Source organism: Falco biarmicus, chromosome Z (assembly GCF_023638135.1).
Source record: "Falco biarmicus isolate bFalBia1 chromosome Z, bFalBia1.pri, whole genome shotgun sequence".
In the NCBI taxonomy this organism is placed as follows: Eukaryota; Metazoa; Chordata; class Aves; order Falconiformes; family Falconidae; genus Falco; species Falco biarmicus.
Genome location: NC_079311.1, coordinates 16,649,506 through 16,671,282, shown reverse-complemented (window position 1 = coordinate 16,671,282; position 21,777 = coordinate 16,649,506). Strand labels below are relative to the sequence as shown.

At 39.3% G+C, this 21,777-nt stretch overlaps 1 protein-coding gene across 1 annotated transcript; it reads left to right on the top strand.

Annotated features, from left to right (window-relative positions):
* Window positions 1-952: 952 nt before the first annotated feature.
* Window positions 953-1,786, top strand: LOC130142714 (tetraspanin-3-like). The gene has a single exon (XM_056325048.1). It carries the CDS (start codon window positions 953-955, stop codon window positions 1,784-1,786), a length of 834 nt encoding a protein of 277 aa, XP_056181023.1.
* Window positions 1,787-21,777: the final 19,991 nt, after the last annotated feature.

Sequence of the window (21,777 nt, the reverse complement as noted above, 5' to 3'; positions counted from 1 at the left end):
GGGATTTGCCTTCCTGGCACCTGTGGCAAGTTTTATGCAGGTTGCTCATACTGCTTGGCTCTTCTGTATCACATGTTTGAGTAATAATGCTCTTTTGCTGGCTGATAAGTGGTGTTAATTCCCTTTGGGACTGTTGTGAAGTCATTTAGCTGGTGTGTAATTCAGTTTCTTTACACACAAGGAGAAGTTAATACTGATCTTACTGTTTGCAGTCGGTCATTACAGCACTCAGACAAATCACTGGTAATGCAGACTGAGGGGTACAAATGTGAAATGGTAGGTTTTTCTCACCCATGTGTCTTGAGTAATTGTAGCTATCTACACAAAAAATCTTGCTGAGTAAAAAAAGGCAAAATATTATTAACATCATTATGTCCCATATAAAAACTAATGAGTGGTAAACATACTGGGAAGGATAATGAGTCTAGGTGAGTTACCTATGGAGATCCCTGATTGAATAGCCTGAATAGCCCTGCTTAACTATTCCTTTGTTAATGACTCTAATTTGTGCATTTGTTGCCTCCTTGGCCACCGCTTTGGGATCAGTGGTTGGATTACCTCTTTCACTTGGGCAGTCTAAGTGATCTGATCTAGCACCACTGGCTACCACCTTGACTATTTCTCTATATTTAGCTCTTTAAAACATGAATGTAGTAAAGCAAGGAGTGCAGCCTTTCTCCAGCTGTCCTCCTTCAAATGCAAATGTCTCAAATACAAACAAAGTAGATGATCTCTTGATGGCAAGCTTGACATATACCCTCCTGGTTTCTGCATGTTACATTGAACAAGCAGCAGCTGATGCAGGGCACAGTCTTTATGCTGAGAGTTTCATCAGTGCTGCTCCCTTGCTAATTGTTTTGGGGTGTAGATGTCATCTTCTGCACCTGGATAAGTGGGGCGGAGGCCTCTTAAATGCTGGTGGTGAGGGTTTGGGCTGTTAGGACTGAGCAGAATGAGGAGAATCAGGACTGTGGTGGTATTTGTGTTGTCATTGTTATCTCTGTGGTGCTATGAGGACTCCAGGCTCAGGCCTAGGCCTGTTGCTCAATTTCTGCTGAGGTTCCTAGGCTTCATCTTCTGGGGGGCTGCTGCAGCTATGGCCTGTGCTGGAGTTTTTGTGATCCTGATTTACAAGAACTGCAGATATTTATTTCAGGAGTCTTTCTTGCTTCTCCCTGGCTGGCTGGCTGTTGCAGCTGCACTTATCTTGGTACCTACGGGAGTTCTGGCTGTCTCTATTTCTGTTAAGGCCTCCCGCTGTCAGCAAGGGATTCTCATGTACTTGCTGGTGATCCTTTTTTGGTTAGAATTGTCTTTGGTAGTTCTGACACAGATGTACTCTGTTCAGATGGCCTCTGAGCTGAAAAGCACTATGGGTTATCTTGTTTATCACTACAATGGGACTCACTCACAGGGTCCTGGCAGCATGGCTGTGGATTTGGTACAGAGGGAGCTACAGTATTGTGGGATCCAAAACTGCACAGACTGGCTAAAGACAGCAGCTGCCTCTGTGCATCTTTCAGGTATGAAATCTGGTGTCACTGAAAGCTGTTGTAAGGAGAAATGTTCTCACTGCATGGGTAACTTAAACCATCTGGAGCAGCTGTTTCAGGAAGGCTGTTTAAAGAAGCTGGAAGGCCAGTTGCGTTTTGTGATGCTCCGCATGTTTTGGTGCTGTACTGTGCTAAGCGTCTTGGGCATGTTGGCTGGTGTCAGCAATGGCATCCTCATGAGGCATCAGCTTCTCTATGAACTCCAAATTCTGGACTCTGCTACCTTCTCATAGGACTGCAGACACCACAGCATTGCTGAGCCTGTTGCATGTTTCCTTGGTTCTATATTACTCTGCACTTGTACTAGAAGAAAAATGCTTTATTTAAAAAAAAAATATATATTTGCACATAAATGAAACTAATCTATCACTGCTGTATTTTTATTTTTAATTTACTGTATTAGATTTATTATATTAAATTGCTGTATATATTTTCCCTAATTCTTGTTCAACAGGCATGCTGTGTCTGACAAACTCTGGAAGTCACAACATGTGCAAATATGCAGCTGTACATGAGTGTGAGGGAAGCAGTAGGTAGAGATATGTCTTGCTCTGGGGACCGTGTTGTGATGTCATGACCTGAACTTTTGGTATAAGTCTTAACTGTACTAGAATCTTGAAAAGTAATTAGAAAGCAGATTCCTCCACCTTCAAAGTTGTATTTAATGCTTTGGTATTTCTAAGATAAACCCTTTGGATAAAGTTTAACTTTTTTTTTTCTTTTTCTTCTGCAAACAGTGGTTTAAACCTCAACTTATTCTTCAGTGAAAATAAATGTCGCTTTTTGAAGTGGCATGAGGGTGCAATCTAAATGGAGAAGATACATTTAAGAGCAGCAGAGTAACTAATGAGATGACACATAGCAGGAGCTATAGTAATCTTGGGAGTTGCACAGGAACAATTGCCAAATTAAAGAGGAAGAAGAAGGTCTGTCTGTATTTACTCATTTACTTCTTATCAAAGCAAGGAATGAGTCAATTGTCCTTTCCTGAAAAGTTATGTGGGGTCATACACGTGCTTGATCACGTGCAATACACTGCTTTTTCTTAAGATACGTATGCCCTACTCTTGTAAGTTCTTACTCATTTTCTGTGGAGCTCACCCTAGTCTGCATCTGCTGAAAGGCACTAAGTTGGTATATGGGCTATCCATACTCTTAGTGCTGTTGGTGTTTAGGGAGGTGCTGGTAAAGGCTCTGCTCTACCTGTGTTGGACTGCATAGTGTTTGGTTGTGCATGCTTGTATGTATGTGTATTTGGGAAATGCTCTCAGCCTTGTTACTGACCTCTGAATGGGAACTGCAGCTGCTGCATCCTTTGGTAAGCATAAGTAGGGAATCTCCAAAGCCTACAAGTGTACCATGTTAGGCTTTACCAGACTGGGAGCAAGGAAACTGCCTGGGTCACAAAAAACCCTGGACTGGGCAGCTCCCTTAGCACTTAAAGTATGTCAGCTAAATCATTATTGTTTTACATTTTCTACCAAATGTCAGGTACTTCACGATAAACTGCAGACCCCAAATAATCAGTTACTGATTTTCATGGGGAGAAGAAGAAAAAAAAAAAAAAAGGACATTTAGCTCTTGCAGGCTTAATAACTATGTGGACACCAAACATGAAATATACTGCAGGGCTGCTTCATTAAAAAAAAAAAACCAACAACCAAACAACCCCCCCAAAAACCCCAACAAAAACCCAACAAACTTTGATTTAGATAAAGGAAAAGAGTTAATTCATTAGGAATGAGTATTTATTAAAAAAAAAGAAAGTAACGTTCTAAAACAAAGAATGGAAATTAGCTGTGTCTTTGAGTAACTTAATAGAAAAAATATTTCTTCCAGCTTGCTTGACATGGGATTCATGTGGCAGTGCATAAAACTCATCTAGTTAAACACCAGAACTGGGTCTTTGGGTTTGTGGCACTGGCTCATAAATGCTTTGCAATGCAAAGTTATTGTTATGACATTACAAAGATGCAGTGAAACTCAAGTGACGGCAATGGGCCCAAGTGAAAAATGAATTGTTGAAGAAAGAAAGGTGGAAGAAGGAAGTGGTGGTAGTGCCTTTTTACCACCTGCATTTCTTAAAGCAGACACTTTTCTTCTCAGATCAGTTCTTACCCTTTACAACTTCCTTCGCAGGTTCCTAGCCAGAATCTTTTAGAAAAGGGGAATGCCCATATTATTCATTGTTAAGTGGAAAGAAGAAATTTCAAGGTGGTCAAAAAGAAGAATGATTAATGTGGTTGTCTGTATCTACTCTACAGTCTGCTAAAAGTCCAGATCTCTCTACTCCTACTATACTAAGAAAATTATAGGATAAATATGAAATAAAAAAAAATACCCTGGGAGTTTACTGTAAGAAATGACTTCTAGTAATTATATTTTCCCCCTGAATACTAGATGTACCTCTGGAAGATCATATTTTAAACTTAACAAAAACAAAGGGGAGAGTGTGAGGATGCAAGAGACAGACCTACTACCCATAGAAATGGTTGTTGCAAGAGACAGACCTACTACCCATAGAAATGGTTGTTAAAGAGTTGCTAGACAAAACAATAGATTTGTTACCCCTCTCTGCTTGTGCTGACTTGGACAGTTTGATTCTGAATAGTTCTTCTGGACAGGAGTAACTTATTCTGAAACAAAATTGGTGTTATTTTTAAGCAACTTCATTGGATTTCTTTGTTATATATAAATCCTTGGGTACTATTGAAATCTACGCATTGCATGTTTCATTCTGAAAGGATCTTCAGATGTTTTTCATAATCTGTAAAAAATGTGCCTATACAGCTACTCAAACAGAGGACTTAAGTTAACATTTTTGAAGTCTGTGTTGCTTTGGGTTTGAAGGGGAGAAACTGATGGCTGGTACAAATCTGGAAATATATTCTGTGATTATTCTTTTATGGAGTACACTGAAACCCATATATTCTATGTGTGAATTGGTGATTTCAGTGATGTCTCTCTTCTAAGATGACAACAGTCAGAAAGGCAAAATTAATGCTGAAAGTAGAAGTCATCATTGGAGCCCTTTCCTTAATAATCTCTTTCCTGTATGCCTCTATTGATCTGAACTAGCAAACTTGGCAGAGAGCGTTGGATGTAGCTTTACAACATGGCCATTTTGAAATTGGTCTGTGCTTTCTAACTTCTTCACCTTTCCGGATGGCGAGCATGTTGAAACCACACTGTCTTTTTCTGTGCTCACTGGTCTTTCTGTCTGTTGTCTTCTGTCTTCCTTTCTCTCTGTCTCTTGTTGCTAGAAGTAGTTGTCTTTTTTAAAAAAAATTCTTTCTGCTCCTCCTTTTTCCTTTGTCTTCTCCCCTCTTCCCCCCTCACCCTTGTGAATGATAGCTTGTTTCAACTCTGAATGAGAACATAATCCACATTCTGCATTATGATTTGTCCTCCATCAAGTCTATTGTCTTTTAAGTTTAAAATTAAATTGGTTTACAAATACAGAGTAGAAAGATCTGGGCTTTGCTAGAAGGTGGTGGAAGACTGAGTTCTTGCCTGCCTCCTGTATATATTGTTAAAAAGCTTAAAGTTGCTCTTCAATTGAAATTATGGCTTTTATAATCTGGTAGGGTTTTTTTGCCTATACAGTGAAGCAGGAGGTTGTAGAGTGATGCTGTGTGTGTTTTTGTAGAAAAGTTCAGGTTGCAGGGCTGGGCAAGGTTCTTTCTTAGAAGGTGGGATTACATTGGGTAATAAGGCAGCTGAGAAATGAGATCCAACTCTTAAATCTCACATTCCCATCCTAGAAGATGACAAGAAAAGCAGCCTATTTTGTGATCTAAGAAGACAGAGCATGAGCTGGACTACTTATTCAATTATGTCAAATGATCAGCATTAATTTATTAAATGATGTAAAGGGAAATTAAATTTTAGTGAGTAAGTTATTGTATTATATAAGGCAATTTTTAAAAAAATGGATAATGTGATCACTGTTCATTTATTACATTAAGTTCAGAATATTGGATATTGGTGCTATTATTAAATTAATGGATATGCTTATAATGATGAACTAGTTAAAATACGGTTTGCAAGTGAAGCCACTCCTTCTTATATTTCTTTTCCAGTATTGGCTATTGGTACAATGCTGCTATTACCTTTCAAAGTGAAAGATGAGATTTCAGTATAATTTTTCAGCTTTTTTGTTCTTCTAGGTAAAATCTTGTGAACATTACTTGTAAACATCACTGCAGGGAGCAAACAACCAGCAATTAAACAGCTTGGCAGATGGGGAGGGAAGGGGAGGAAATGAGTACTAAAATTGCAAGTTTATAGGAAACAGACTAATATATTTGAAAAAAAAAATAATACTAACAAACCTTTCCACAAGACTAGATTTTCTATTTTGCAGACAGATGGGATGAAACAGTCACATTTGATCGCTACTTTGAGACTGTCTTGGGATGGAAGAAGGAAAAGAAAAAAAATACAATCCTGTTGTCCACACACAGGTTGAAATTGCATACTGCTCTGTTGACCTGTCTTCTCATGATTGTGTTGGACTAAGAAAAAAAAAAAATCTTCATATCTCTTTGGATTTTCCCTGGTGCTACTGAACCATTCATGTTGTGGAATTGGGTCGGGGGTAATGAAAAATACTAGATATAGGATCCATTATTAAATCATGTTATTTCCTCACAGTACTTAGGGAGACAATATTTCTCCAAGGACTCAAAAAATAAATTTCTTGTTGAAATTCAGGTGCTTTTGTTGCCAGAACTTTTTTATGTCTTAAAGAATGTGTTCTTACTCAGTGGGCCAGGTACAAAATTCTTAGGAGTCTATAGAGTTTTCTAATTAATCTAATTGTGGAGCTGAAGCCTAAAAAAATCACGTGTGAGATGCTGATTATTTGCAGAGCTGTGTGGGAGAAAACACTTCAAACTGTATGTAAGAGTTACTGTGCAAGTGGCACAAAATGTTATGCATATAGAAAAGGTAACAGATTTAAGCATGTTTGGAAGAGTTATTTGAAGTAATTGGAGTATATCCCTCAGTTGACAGAAGAAGAAACTGATTTTGGAGTTTTCTGTTTTGCTTTGTGGTTGGTTGTGTGGGTTTTTTTGTGTGTGGTTTTTTTCTCTCTGTATGTGTGTGTTCCCCTCCCCCCCTGCCCAGGATTTTGATGAAGGAGTAAGCTGGCATGTCTGTGTGAGAGACAGTGCCTCTGTCATATCACTTAAAGAAGAGATTATTTTTCTTTCCAGGGCAGTTTGATTCAGATGAAAAACAATTCAAGGGTTTGCTAGAGATGGAGAGACCTTGCAAAGACAAAATAAGAAAGTGTATTATGGGAGAACCAGTGACTGTTGGGCTCGAACTGAGGAGAAAATGGTGAGAAAAATGTGAAGTGTAATAGTGAGAATCCAATCATGACAAATATGCAAAGTAAAAAAAAAAAAAAAAACCTGGAAAAGAGGAGAAATATTTTTATCTGTGTCTCAGTAATTACGGTCTTATAGTACTGTTAATAATTCAAGGTTAAAAAAACCCACCAAAATGAAATTTTGAGAATGTAGAATGCTTTCTTTAACCTACTGCCATAGCAACTGCTGAAATATCTAGCCATGGGCTGCTTTTCTGATTTAGCATGGTTTGAGTTTATTATATTCCCTAGAAAATTTTATTTTAAGGCTTTAAAATGATGATTTTCAACATTCCTGTAAGAAAAAAAAATATGTAAATAATCTTTTATATATGGCAAGCTGTATTTTTCTTATCTTGTGGTTTGTAAAATGGATCTGCATGAGGCAGATAATTTGTAAATTGGAGTGTAAAGTGTTTGTAAGCACCTTGTTTAGTTTTGTATTAGGCCAGAGAAATAAAAAAATAGAACAATGTATGCTACACAGGAACAACTATTGAAAAGAAATCTAGGTTTGTATAGTGTATATGATTACTGACAATGAAATATCATGGCTATTAAAGAAATATATTTTAATGGTTGCAATAGTTTTCATGCAAATTTATAGCCATTATTATCTTCTGGCCTAACTAGAGGATCAGAACAGACTTGAGATTGATGACCCTAAATTAATACTATGCAGTCATTTCTATAAATTAATTTCATATAGCATATTTGCAGTGCCTTGTATAAACAGGGGAAAGCCAGGATAATAAAAGCACCACCACTTTCTGTGCTAATAAAGTCTTCAGTGGCAGCACATTCTTCTCAGTGAAGGACTCTGTTATCAGTCTCAGCAAAGGGAAGGAAAAAAAGAAAAAGGGAGAAGAAAAAGCCTGGAGGACTACTCCAGTGGCAGTGGAAAAGCTTTTAAGATGGGAGTGGATCAAAACAATTCTCATGCTCAGCGCACCTGTCTATCGAGGGCCAGGGCAGCCCAGACCTTGCTGACACTGCTTCTCCTGCCCAATTTCTCACTTTGCAGCATGTGACGGCGGCTGGCACGTGTCCTCTGTGGATGCTGTGTGGGTATGACAGCCTCTGGTACAAGCAATGCCCCTTCCTTGCCAGTGGCACATAGTTCTGACTCCTCAGGGCTTTCTGTCCTTGCCTGTGTTAAAAGCTTTTGTGGTTACTGTTTAGATGAAAATTACAGGTTTAGGCAGCTGAGAGGTCTGATTGGATGTGCAATAGCTTTAAAATGATCAGGAGCTGTGCAGCTGGGTTTCAGTGGAAGTGAAACCAGACTCATGAATAAGAATAAATTCTTTAAAACTTTTCTGACTTGGCAAGACCAGGCAGCTTTGTCTTTTACCTAGGTGTCTCAAATACCTGGAGAAAACATCTATGGGGAAAATACTCTCAGGCTGATAAAAGACAATGCTGAAAAACTGGTGTGCTTTCATACTGTACCCATTTGGCACTATGTGACTCTGTCCTTTAATCATATTATTAACACAAAATTGGTTTTAACTCTGAGTCCAGATATCAGGGCTCAGTGTCTTGCTGTGCTTGCTGGCAGTGCTGTGTGTCCCTTCAGACCAGCTGCTAGCTTCAGTAAGCAGTTGCATAAACATGACTCCTGATGCCATGTGATATATAACTAGCTGATTAGACAGCAGCAAAGCAAAGGCCGCTGTTCAGTTTTGCTATGTACTTTACTTACTGGGATGAGAAGACAGGAATTTTGTATGTCTCTTCATAAAAGCAGACTTTTCATCGTGCATTAGGCAAAACTCCAGAGAAACAACCTTTCCCCACCCTTAATTAATCCAGAGTGAACATGAGGATGACTAGACAGATGGGACATAATTTGAGTATGGAAAAATTGTCATCATCCCTCTTTAATTAGTGTTATAGGATGGCTCTCTTCAGATATAAGTAGATGTGACAAAGATGTGTTTCACATATTCAAGAGGGTAATTAAACTGCCACATGGTCAAACCAATATACATACAGATCTGATTAAAAGGCTGATTCTCCGAAAACAATGATGGATGAGGTTTTAATGCATATGGGTATTAGAAAAACAGTGCAAAGGGATTACTGTGAAATGAATTGTTTCAGTTCTTGGCTGTAAAGGAAAAAAAAAAAAAGGGAAATTCATTAAAGTTAAGAGGGAAAAAGTGTAAGAAGTAACTCAGGAAACAGGAGGACGAATCCATGTTATATAGTTTATAGTAATGCTTTAATTACAAAGACAGAGGAGAGCAGGCAGACTGTACCAGTCAGTAAACCAAAACATATCTCTCTGAATAGTTATGTAGTATGCACTGTGCAGACTGCTTTTTCACCTCCAGACCATACGGCTACTCCTTGACATAAGGCAGTAAGTTAGGAGTCTGTATTTCTGGAGATGAGTTTTAACTTTTGCACAGAGACAGGGCCAAGAGAAAGTCTTCAGTTGCTCTAATGGGGGAGAAAATTGGTTTGGACCTTTATTTCTGCCTTGCTGTTAACTGTGTTTTGACCTAGCAGGAATAGCTTGTTTTACCACTCAAAAAAAAAAAAAATGTTTTCTAATGTATGCAGCAAAGTTTTTGCCGACTGAAGTTTCGATTTAGAAAAGGCTGTCTCCCTCTGGTGAGCTCCACGTGGACTCTTGGAGACACTGCAAGAGTACTTGCACAGGGGAAGGAGCCTGCAAGACTTCCCAAAGTGGTCGTGTGTCCAACAGATACTTCATTGCCCATCTGCAGGCCTATCAGCTCATGTAAGCTCCTCTCTGGGGGAAGCTCCCCTCATGAGACAAACCTTGAACTTGTTATGGTGTTTGGTCTCCACATACTGTTGCTGTCTTTGCAGAATGGCTGTTGTGAGTCAAAATCACAGAAAAACTCCCTAACTGCGCTAAAGTAACATTGAAATGGCATGTTACTACAACACTAAAAAGGCCTTGTGATGAGCTTGTTAGGCAAGAGAATTAAGGGAAAGAGGACTTTAAATATACTTGTGGTTTTCTGTCAAAATATTGCATAAATCTGTTTACTTACATATAAATGCAAGTAAAGGCAAAAGACGAGACAGAAAAGAAAGACAAAAGAAAAGTGTGTCCAAATGCCAGTTCTTTTGCTTAAGGGAAAACTGGCATGCCAAGTTTGGTCCCAGTCATATTGTTCTTCCTGACCACCGTATCTGCTAAAAGAGACACCTCTGCTTGTGCTTATTTTATTTGGGAAATGATTCTGCTGTTGCTTTCATCTGCGAGACATAAGAGGAGGCAAAGCAAGTGGTAAATTTTTTGCACTTCCAAAGATGCTTCCTCAATCAGCTTCAAATCTCAGTTTTTCTCTTATTGTGAGTCTTGTTTCATCATGCCGTATCACTTGGTAGTTTCATTTTTTTAAAGTGAATACCATTCACTAGCAGATACTTATCTGTCTTACTGACAGATACCTACCTTTATGGTTGGCCTTTGTACATGCACAGCTAATGGGCGACTTTGACAGTGCAGAATGACCACATGTTTTTTCTTCATAACCTTATATTTTGCTGGAAGATTGCACCAATTTCCAGATTTATTTATTTTAGGGTTTTTTCCCCCTCCAAATTAGAGATATAGTTGCATTCTGGTGTCACAAGTGGCCTGGCACTTAACGTATCTGAATCAAACAGAAATCAGTACCCATTAAAGTTGGAGCTAGGGTTAAATAACTAAAGTAATATAGAAGATCCTTGAAACCTGCTTCAAATAGATATGTCAACTCTAGATACTCAGCCAGAAAGATTGCCCTTTTATTTATTTCCTGCCACTTTCATTGTGATTTATTCTTCTCTATATAAATAATCCCTGTACTGTACCTGGGGAGCCATTTCATTTTTAGGAGATAGAAATCATTCATTTCCTGCCAATGGAAGCTCATAAAACAATGTATTGACAATTACAACCAGCTGAGCTGGTGATTATGAGATTAATTAATGTTGTGAGTGACAGTATTTAGCAGCTTCAGGTTTCCAGCTCTGCTACAGTGGGCATTTTCTGTGGGCAGAAGGCATCTGTGCAAAAAGCACTGCAATGACTGTTGGACACGGGGTCAGGTCTGTGGTAAGGACTCACAGCTCTCCTCCAAATGGACAGGAGCATGATGGGTTTAGCTCTGGGATTTGCAGCTGATGGCTTCATGACAGCTGACATTTTGTGAAAATGGCTTTAGTACAGTTTCGGTCAAATGCCATCTTTGAAAAGGAATCTTTGGGTTTTATATGCAGGTAGGAAGCTATTTTCACTTCTGTTCACAGTAGGTTATTCAGGATATCCCACAGGCAGTGGTGACAGTTTGATATTCTCTGCAGTTATGAGAAACTAATGTCACGACAGCTGTCATAAGAAACTAATCTGCAGAAGAGTTAGACAGTCTCTCAGATATTTTGGACCACGTGCTAGTCAGCAATGACATTAGAAATTTGACTAAAGGAATTAGAAGAAAAGCCAGTGAAGTCACCAAAGCACCTGAGCAATTGTCTGTAAGCTACTGAGGAATCTTTCTGAAGAGTTAATCTTTCTGATACTTTTCTGAAGAGATAAACTTTCTGAGTTAGATATGGCTAAAATACTTGAACCCTAACAGTCATGAACACATGGACAAATATTTTTTCTTTAAATGCTTTAAGCTAGTTCAGATCATTTTAACTGAAAAAGATTAGGAATCAGTCTCCAGAGTGGTTTAGCTGACAGATCTGTGTAGGATGTGGCAAGAGTAGGCAGACAAACTACAGCCTGAGTCAACTCAGCTTTGACCTCAACACAGGCAGATTTGCCAGAGGAGAAAAAACCTACTGTGACTGTGACAGCTGTCCCAGTCCCTAACTTTCTGGTGATCCTCGAGGCAATTTCAGTAAGCAGGATGAACACTGTTCTAAAAACCAAGGGAGAGAAAATCTGAGTTACAGATTTCTTATTTCTTAGCAAGATAACAAGTCACTGGAGATGTATTTTCTCCATTCCCCACCAGATCTTTCCTTTTGCAGCATCTGTCCAGACAGCAGCTGATGGTGGTCAAGCCTGGGGTGAGCCCATGGACAGCTTGTGTTGGATTGCTGTGGAAGCGGGACTGAATGCAGTGATGTTGTGGCACTGTGTCAGCTCAAAGTGAAATGTCTGAGATGCTCTTTAAAGTGTGCATGCTGCTGTTAAATAGAAATATCTGCAGGAGTTATAGGAGTATCTGCAAGGCGGGGGAGCTGACCAAAGAAATGGGAAGTGTGGATGCCCACACTATTCCACCTGATGAGCTCACTGGCAGCGAGGCAACGTTACACCAGTGTTGTCAAATGCTCAGTGCATCATTAGGCTACATGGGCCCAGATCAGATTGCAATAGAGTCCTTGCTTTTGTACCCTGTATCACTGCCCTGGGAATGCATAATTTCCCACAGTTGCAGTTTGAGATAATTATGTACAGAAAGCATCACACAATGTCCCAGTGAAATCCCAGGACACTCCATGTTTCTAGGTCACCTCTAAGAAAATTAGGTTGTCATGTCAGCATACAGTGATTGCTGAATTATATAATACTGAGTAGAAAGGAACTTTTTAAGGAAACTGAAATCCAGAATACTTTGTCAAATGTGTGTGCCTTGGATTGTATTTTGCTTCTGTTGATACCAGACTGTAAAGTGAATATTGTTGTATTTAACATTCCTGATGGCTGAAAACTCCATTATGCATGATCTTAAAGCAACTTTTAAAATTATCTAAATGTCACTGTTTACCAGTTCTTTAATTGTCAACTAAAGCATTATGAGCTATTTAATTTCTGTATTCCATTTTGCTAAGGCTGGCATTTGATTTATCAAAGACTAATTATGATGGGATTTTTCTGGGGAACTAAAACATGTGATCTGTGGCATGGATAGCAGAGAGCTGGTTTTGCAAGCATGAGATGTTGCAGAGGGAGCCAGAAGCTCTGCCTTGGTTGCTGTTCTTATATTGACTCAAATAGATTAGCATCAAGCGTCCAACATTTTAAATAGGCACTGCAAGAGATAGGAAATAGTCTTCATGCTAAGGAAATGCAAATTAACAGTGAAGGGGAGGAGAAAGATCCACCTCCCGCTCCCCTGTTTCCCCTTTTGAAGTACACTTTAAGAATGTAGTTGAGATGCCTACACAAATACTTTGCTGGTAGTAATGTTTTAGGGGATAGCCAAACTTGCTTTAATTTCTGGAGTGTTTGGATGCTGTAAAAAACTGAGAACATCTTCGGCCATCATACTGACAGGCTGTTTGCATATGCACTCGACCTAAGGTCGCATGCTAAACTGCATTGAAATGACTCAAATACACTGGGAGGAAACTGCCAGAGTTCAGCCACTGTGACCAGTCCGTACCAGATGTTCTGCTCTTCAGTGCTGCAGAGTTATTTGTCAGATAATAATTCGCACACTCCTTGAGAATTCATGCAACTGCAGGTCATTTGTTTGTTTGTTTGTGTGGGTTTTTTTTCCAAATATGCTTTCTTTACAGTTGAAACACCTTCAAAACTAAAATCTAGCCTGTTAAAAAAAAAAAAAAAAAGTGTTTTCAGGTATTACAATAAGCCTTAGTTTCCTCAATGACTTGTTTGTTTTTTTTTTTCCTGTGAGTTTGCAATCAGTTTGTTCCATCTCTCAAAATATATTTTCCCATTCCCACTGATAGCTGAAAATTTCATACAAGCTGTAGAAGAATGACAGCCAAGTCCCAGTTATTCGAATGATCTCTTGGCATGAGTAATTCAACCCTTTCAAGTCTCGTTGTAATTTCTGAGTGTATGCTGGGTTGCATAAACGTGGTTCAGACTGTAGCATGGGGACCTATGGAGCTGTGGCACAGTGTGGTAACGTTGCACATATAAGAGCAAATTTGACCCTGTCCTGCCAAATGGATGGGTGAGAGGGAGCAAAATGGATTTCCTCATGTTGCTATGAGCTTGAATACTGCCATAATTGGAGATAGTGCACAGGCATTAGTGAATTTTTTGTTTAATTTCTCCTTCTGAAAGGTCCTTTGCCTTAAGGATTTTTTCCCCTGATACTTCTCCTATTTTAACAACTTCAGTTTCTGTCCTTCAAATCTACAGTTCATTTTTCTGTACAAATATTGTATAAACCAGAAATAGACTTATTTAGCACAAAGCTGTGTTCCCAAGTAATGGCAGAATGGTTTTTAAGGAAACGGAGGGAAGAAATTTTCCTTTTTAATGTCTAAACTTATTCCAGAACATCTCAGTAAAGTGGGTTACAAATCTTTTCCTTCCTACCTCAGGCTGTGTTTAACCAGGATTACACATCATTCCAAACTGAAATAAAATACATTTGTTCCGTGAAAACCCACTCTTCCAGTTTCACCCTTTTACAGTCAGCAAATTAAATAGCAATAATTTGCCTCCTTTTATTTCTAGTGGATACCCTTCTCCTCTGAAATATCTTGTTTCTCTGAACAAGTCTCTTATGCTAATGGAGAAACACTAATAAAAAAATCTTCACTCATCTGGAAGAACCATGCTGGAAACATTGCAGAAAAGAGAATTAAAATGAGGCAGATTTTAGTTATGACTGAACTGCTCTCTGTTGGGTGGAAGCATACACGTATTAAGTGCTGCTTGCTCTGAAATGTTTCTGATTTAACGTTGGCAAGGCTGGAGAGAGGGAATGGTTTGGCAGGTACAGGAGGTAAAAGAGATGGACCAGAATGCTATGGCAGCTATGCATTGCTCTGCTCTTTCCTCTGTGCCACCCACCATGTCTTCACAGCTGTCTGTATGGGCTGCTAAGGATGAAAAAGGAGGCTGACATTATAGCTGCCAGCAGGATGCCCACAAATAATAACAAATGATACTGCATTTGCAGGTAGGAGGTGAAAAGTAATATGCTCAGATGTCTTATCTGAAGCCATGAAGCAGAATATCTTGTTGTCATATTCATAATCTCCTTTGTGAAAAAGAGCAATTCCAAGAAATAGAAGTATTTAGCTGCATTCTAGCCTTTTACAAAGCACTTTGTGTAAGTCTCTCTTCGAATTAAATATGAATAGAGGAATTTAAGTTGAATAGTACTTGTCACTGATTTACAAGTGCCAAAGTCTTTTTGAGCTGATTAATGATTATTTCATTTTTGGTCAGTTGAAGGAAGCCTGTTAATAAAAGATGTTGTCATGAACTGTAAACAGTTCAGTACAAGTGGTAGTATTTATTCCCTTAAGAATTACTTCCCTCCTCTGATAAATTGAGAGCAATAATGCTGCATACAGACTCAGCCAATATATCTATGTACTCTGCTCAAGCAGTTTACAAGCTGCCTAAATTCTGGTGGTCCTGGGACAGGACATATGAGCTACAGTACTCAGCTGCAGAGAGGCAGAGTGGTAGGGGGAAAAGTGCCATGAGACAAAATTCCTTTTTTTTTTTTTCCAGTTTATAATCTGGCTTGCATACCTTTCCCCCCTGAAAGGGAGAACAATATTGTAAGGATGCCTTAACTCTTGACTATATCACTGAATCTTTGTGCTGCTCAATTCCATGGAAACCAGAACTGTCATAGCAGCAGCAAACAGCAGAGAGCTTCAGGACAATCCAGTGTACACTATACAACACGCAGCTTTTTACTGGTTTGTTGATTTTAACACCAAAATGTTTTACAGAAAATAAGAGCTTAGAACACACAGACATTAGGAAGTCAGAAACACTCTAATAATCTAATTTAAATGATTAATGCTAAATCCCTTGTTTTACAACTTAAGTTTATAGAAACAGGAGAGGAGCTCCTTTCAAGAACTAGTCAGTGGTGCGGCAGGGTTAATGCAATGCAGACGGCATCACTGTTCAAATGTGTGTTGCAAAGGTCATGGTTATCATGTCTGTGCAGCCCCTTGGTTGCTTTCACTGTTATGGGATGCACAGACTAATTTAAGACAGTGCAGAGCAAAGATTGCTTTAGCTGAATGGCAGCTATAGATTTTCAAATCATGAAGGCAGGATACTGAGTAGTCTGGGATAGAGCTACCAGTGATCAGACTGGCTACTGCTATGAGCCATCATCTTTGGGGGACATTAAGGAGGGACACCCTCCAACTCTGCCAAGGGCACCTATGGGACAATGGTGAGGTGGGTTTATTAGTTTGTAGGTGTATCACAGCATTTTAAAAGTGGCTAGGATTGCTGGTATTGGTCCTGGAATACGACTATATACAACAGCTGCTGCTGGCTAGTTGGATGTGGTTAATAAACAGCTGTTTCAATCCTATTTTAACTGTTTTAACATAGTTTGAACTTTGTGAACTGAGCAGTTTTTCCCTGTAAGAGTATGTGTGTGTGTGTGTGTGTGTATGTACATATGTACAATTTAGATATTATTTGTTGTTTACATTAGTGTCCTGGTTTCAGCTGGGTTAATTTTCTTCTTAGTAGCTAGTACAGTGCTGTGTTTTGGCTCTGATGTGAGAACAATGCTGACAGCACACTGATGGTTTCAGTTGTTGCTGGGTGATGTTTATACCAAGTCAAGGACTTTTCAGTTCCTTGGGCCCTGCCAGCGAGAGGGCTGGAGGGGCACGGGAAACGGGGAGGGGACACAGCCAGGGCAGGTGACCCAAGCTAGCCAAAGGGATATTCCATACCGTGTGACGCCATGCTGAGTATATAAACTGGGGGAAGAAGAAGGAAGGGGGGGACACCTGGCATTACGGCATTTGTCTTCTCGAGTAACCATTATGAGTGATGGAGCCCGGCTTCCCTGGGGATGGCCGAACACCTGCCTGCCCATGGGGAGTGGTGAATGGATTCCTTGCTCTGCTTTGCTTGGGTGTGCGGCTTTTGCTTTACCTATTAAATCGTTCTTATCTCAGCTCTTGAGTTTTACATTCCTTTCTGATTCTGCTCCCCATCCCTCTGGGTGAGAGGCAGTGAGCGAGTGGCTGCATGGTGCTGGGTTGCTGGTCGGGGTTAAACCATGACAACTAGCTAATCATATAAGGTCCATAGTAATTTCCTGACTTTGCAAGCCTAGTACCACTTTAAAATTGTTGTTTCTAAAGGACTCATCTGTATTCTTCTGCCTGTTTCTTCAAACATGAACCATGTGTTTGACCTTTTAATACCTGGATGCCTGGAACTAAACATGTAAAACTGACAATAATAATAGTAATGTTTAGAGAGAAAATTTATTTATTCAGCATCTTACGATTTTTATGTGTAAAACACTGTATTCTGCTAGCCTTCATAGACGCCTTCTCATCTTAGGAACTTAGCTAGTTCATCCTGCTGATTTGGAAAGGCTAACTCCATGTCGGGAGAGAAGACATTGAAATGTCTGCATCTTGGTCCTAAGTCTGGTCCCTTGTGTTACTGGTTCTGCAGCCAAAGGAGATCCAGCTGCTGTTGAACACTGCCTGTGCTGATGTGGATGTAGGGCCATCATATTGCATGAGGATTCCGTGATGAGAGCAATGTGAGTTCATCTGGACTGACAGTGTACAAACCTCTACTGCAAGTGTGATGCAATTTAAACTCTTCTCTGAGAAACACCCAATTTCTGCACCTACTGCTTTGAGAGATGGGTGCTTGCCATGTGGGAGAAAAGACAGACCAATAAATACTTTGCAGCCAAATGCAGCCATAAGCAACACAGAATGCAACAGATTGTTTCAAATTTGATGTGGTTCTTTTCAATTCACCTAATATTGGTAAGATGTCACTTGATAAATGGAAGCTGTCTGTCTCTTTCTTTTGCCTGGAAAAGGAGGCAATAATCCCATTTGTTATTTTCTGGTTTGTTTACTGCAGATAGTTATTTAAGCAACAGGAAAGAGCAGAAACAATGACTTTCCTTGACTTGTAGAGTTACACAGCATTGGTTTTTTGTGGCCTTTGGCAAAGTTTAAGTAATCAGTGGAAAAGATTTAAATGCTCAAATGCTAGCTACGCTTGTGTGCAGCCGACCTGGATGTGACTGTGAAAAGCTTATGGTGCATTTAACCGCAACATTGCTTCACTTGCCTGCTTCTTATGTTTGTTGGAATGGCTAGATGAAGGGAGTGCCTAGATTTGATTGTGTATGAACGAAATTACCGAAAGCTTCACAGCAAATGCATGGGGAATTTTTTTAGAATCTCATGAAACCCAGAAAATCTCAATGTATACTCCTCATTAGTCAAAAGAGAAACTTAGAAATCTTGGTACAAAGCTTATTTATCTTGCAGCCCACATTAAAAAGGTTCCAGCATATGTGTCTGTGGCATACTGTTTGTAAGACATACTGTCCTTTAGTGGCCCCTCTCAGCCTTTGTTCACAGTAGAAGTAAGTTTATAGCATCACATATTTTCCTCCCAGGCTAACAGCTTTTGTCTTGATGAGCTTGAAATACTTTGATGTACCATATAAGTCTTTGCTGACTTTATGTACACGGACTTGCACATAGATTACTATCCTGGTGTTTCTCCTAAATGCAATATAGACTTCTACCATGGGCTGACATGAGAAGTAAACAGCGGGACCCTCCCGTCTGCAACTTGGCTCTCCAGACAATCATTTAGAGCAGTTCAGCTGTAATAAGGAACTGTTTTGATCATGGACTGTTTTATGCCTTCTGTGGTCTGAAACAAAGGATGCCTCTTGCAGAGCAGCAGGCAACAGCACCAGCTCTGGACACTCGTCCTCCTGGTCTTTACCCATCCCAGCAGAATTTAATGAGTCTTTTTATTGCATTCTGTCTTTGCCTGGTCATACTCCAATACTCAGTTTATAACTCCAAAATACCTATTTGTCTGAACCATACTACAGAGAGTTACTCTTTCTAATGTGGTGGCTATGAAAATACATGACAGTGTTAGTGACCTTGCAGTGCAACTGAAATATAAGCGATTCAATTAACTTTGAAACTCACTAGCTTAAGCCATCAGCTGGAGTGGTCCCAAGCTGGTGGTCTCAAGCTTGTGACTTTCTGATTATGCTTTGGTGTCCAATGAATTTTGCATTCTTGTTACAGCTCCTGCATTTCACTTCGCCAAAATGCCATCACAGTGGGAACAGTCTCTGAGGCAAGACAGAGCTGAGACTTTGCTTTCCTCTGATTTGTTTCCCATATCTCAACTGCTGTTACTTTCCTTGTGCTTTTCGGATTGGGGACCAACACACATGCTCAGTGAATGTTTGTCTGACTAACCCTTTTGAAGTATTTGCCACAAGGTCAAGGAACATGTGGAGGCTTGCCTCTCTATGTCTTTATATGGTGGTCTCTGGACCTTTCTGGTCAAGGGATAACAAGTTGCCCATTAGAAGACTCAGAAAAGCTGAAGTTCCTAGCAGCAAAACTCAGCAAATCCTTTTTATAGTCTTCAAAACTCTAATTAAAAAAAAACACAACCCAAAACAAAACAAAAAAGAAAATGTTTTCCCCAAATGTTTTTCCAAGTGAGCGCCTCACACTTTGATTTAGTGACTTCCTGAAGGATTTTACATGTCTAGACTGCAAAACTTAGTTAGGATCTTTGAATTTTTTTAACTCTTTCTCCATCCCAAAAGCTACTACTTGTACTTTTGGACTATTACTCACATGCATAAAGTACCTATTGTGGGCTTGTTTCCTTACTGACAGTTACCACGGTGATTTTTCCACTTTTTGATTACATCTTTGCTTGCTGGGGCATGAGATATAAAATTAATGTCCAAATCATCTGTCAGTTTACTGAATCCTACTTCTGTCCATGTGTGACACTCATGCATAAATACACTGAAATATACCAATGGACCCATCATTGCTTATCACACTGCCCATTTAATTGATTGTTTTGAAGAGAAGAGTTTCTCTGTTGGGGAGTTGGCTCAGCTTGGTAAATGTAAATTGGAAATGAACCTGAGAAATTACACCACCTCTACAAGACTTAAAGCGTAAATGTTCTTACCTTCATTCATGAAAGGAATCATGCAATTAGTGATGGGTACTTGCTAATTAAATAAACAAATGCTGCATTATATGACTTCATCAGTTTTATCTGGCCATCAGTGGGGGTGGGGAGGGAAGACAATTTAATGCTGATCAGAATTAGAACATTTGCATCATTGGTGATCATAAATATAGTTGACTGAATTATTCATTGCAGACTATTCATGAGGGAGCTAGGTCCTTTTTCTCTGCTCTTAGTGTTTCACAAGAAGTCCACATGAGCAGTGTCTGTTGAGCCCCATTAACTTCATGAGGGAAGGGCATTAATTTCTGCAAATGTGTTTTACTATTGCTATGTATTTGCCAACTAGCAGAGGTTATTTTATGGGCAATTCACAAACCGTTTACTTCAACGGTGTCCCATTTAGCATTCAATGGGTGTACTCAGTCAACTTAAATGGATGAGATTAGCACTTTTTTGACGGAAATAAATTAGATTCAAAACTTGTAAAACAAGTTAGGTTTTATTCTAAAACTGAGGAGTGGCAAAGATATTAATCATGTTGTAAAATACATCTCAAGGCCAATAGCTGTTCTATCAGCAATGTTTGTTCCTGTCCTGGAATGTTTGGACTCATATATACAGCACTGAGAAACTGGAAATGAAAGCCAATAAGCAAAAGTGAGATTTGTCATGTTTTGACAGTTTTACTTTTGTAGGCCTAGCTGAAAGCAGCCCTTGTGCAGATGAGATACAATTTCAGTCAGTTAGTATAGTGAATGGAGCTGATCAAATTACTTTTTATGGAACAATGTTTTTATCAAAAGTGCATACTTTTTTTTATAAAGAGGTAGTTTTGATTTTTTCTTCTTTCACATTAAGAAAAATAAAAGTGCTGGCTATGACTGGACTGTTTCAACTTTTAAACCTGCATATCTTCCCACTAACTCTTCCTCTTTTTGTATCTCCCTCATTTTACAATTTTGCCTCCGTATGACCGGTAATGAAATAATCTTCTATCTCCCACCCGTTTTTTCCCTGTCTTTTGTTGATTTATGGGCAACTCTTCATTTTACAATTTTCTGGTGACAGTTCACATGAAAAGAGGGAGGGGAAACGGGTGCTACTCATGCACTTCTATAGACAGTTGTCCACAGGAACATCTGCTGAATCAGGGCAACGGTCTGTCTCCAGGAAAAGGGAGAAAACAGCCAGTTTCTGTTGTCTGTTCTCTTGGTACCTTGTGCCCACAATTGTTGCATTAAGGATGTTGCGGAACATATCTCTCTCTGGCTTTTTTTGAGGTATCCATTGATGGGACTTGTTTAGGAAACTGTCCAACCCCCTTTTTGAACCTGCAAATACTGACTCCTTCTACAAAGATCTTGTGGCATTGTGTTCTGAAATTCTGCAGTCCTCTGCAGAAAATAACATTTTTGTGTTATAAAAAATTAAAACCAATTTTCTATTACTTTCATTGAATACTTTGTTCTTGTCTTGTGGTGGTTTTTTTTTTTTTTTTTTTTTTTTTAATCTCTGTGTGTGTGTGGCAAAAGGGGAATATGGTCATCACAGTTCCTCAATTTGTTCTCACCTTTCCATTTTGGAAACATTATTCACATCCCTGTCAGCCTTCTCTCTGAAACACATGATATCAGCCTCTTCAGGTGCTCATTATAAGGCAGCTGCACCTTTATCTCGACAGTATCTAAGCAAAATACTCAAGATGTGGGTATACCAAAGAAAACCAGCAAAATTATATCCTCTGTCTTCTTCTTAGTACTTGATTTCTTGAAGTCCAATAATTTTTTCACTTTTTTTGGGCTTCCACTGCACATTGGACCTAGAAATGTGAAAAACTTCTAAAAATAACTTAAAAATCTCTTCTGGGATGTGGTGTCATATCCTGGGGGTACATTGTTCCTCTTGCAAACTTTTTTCTTGTT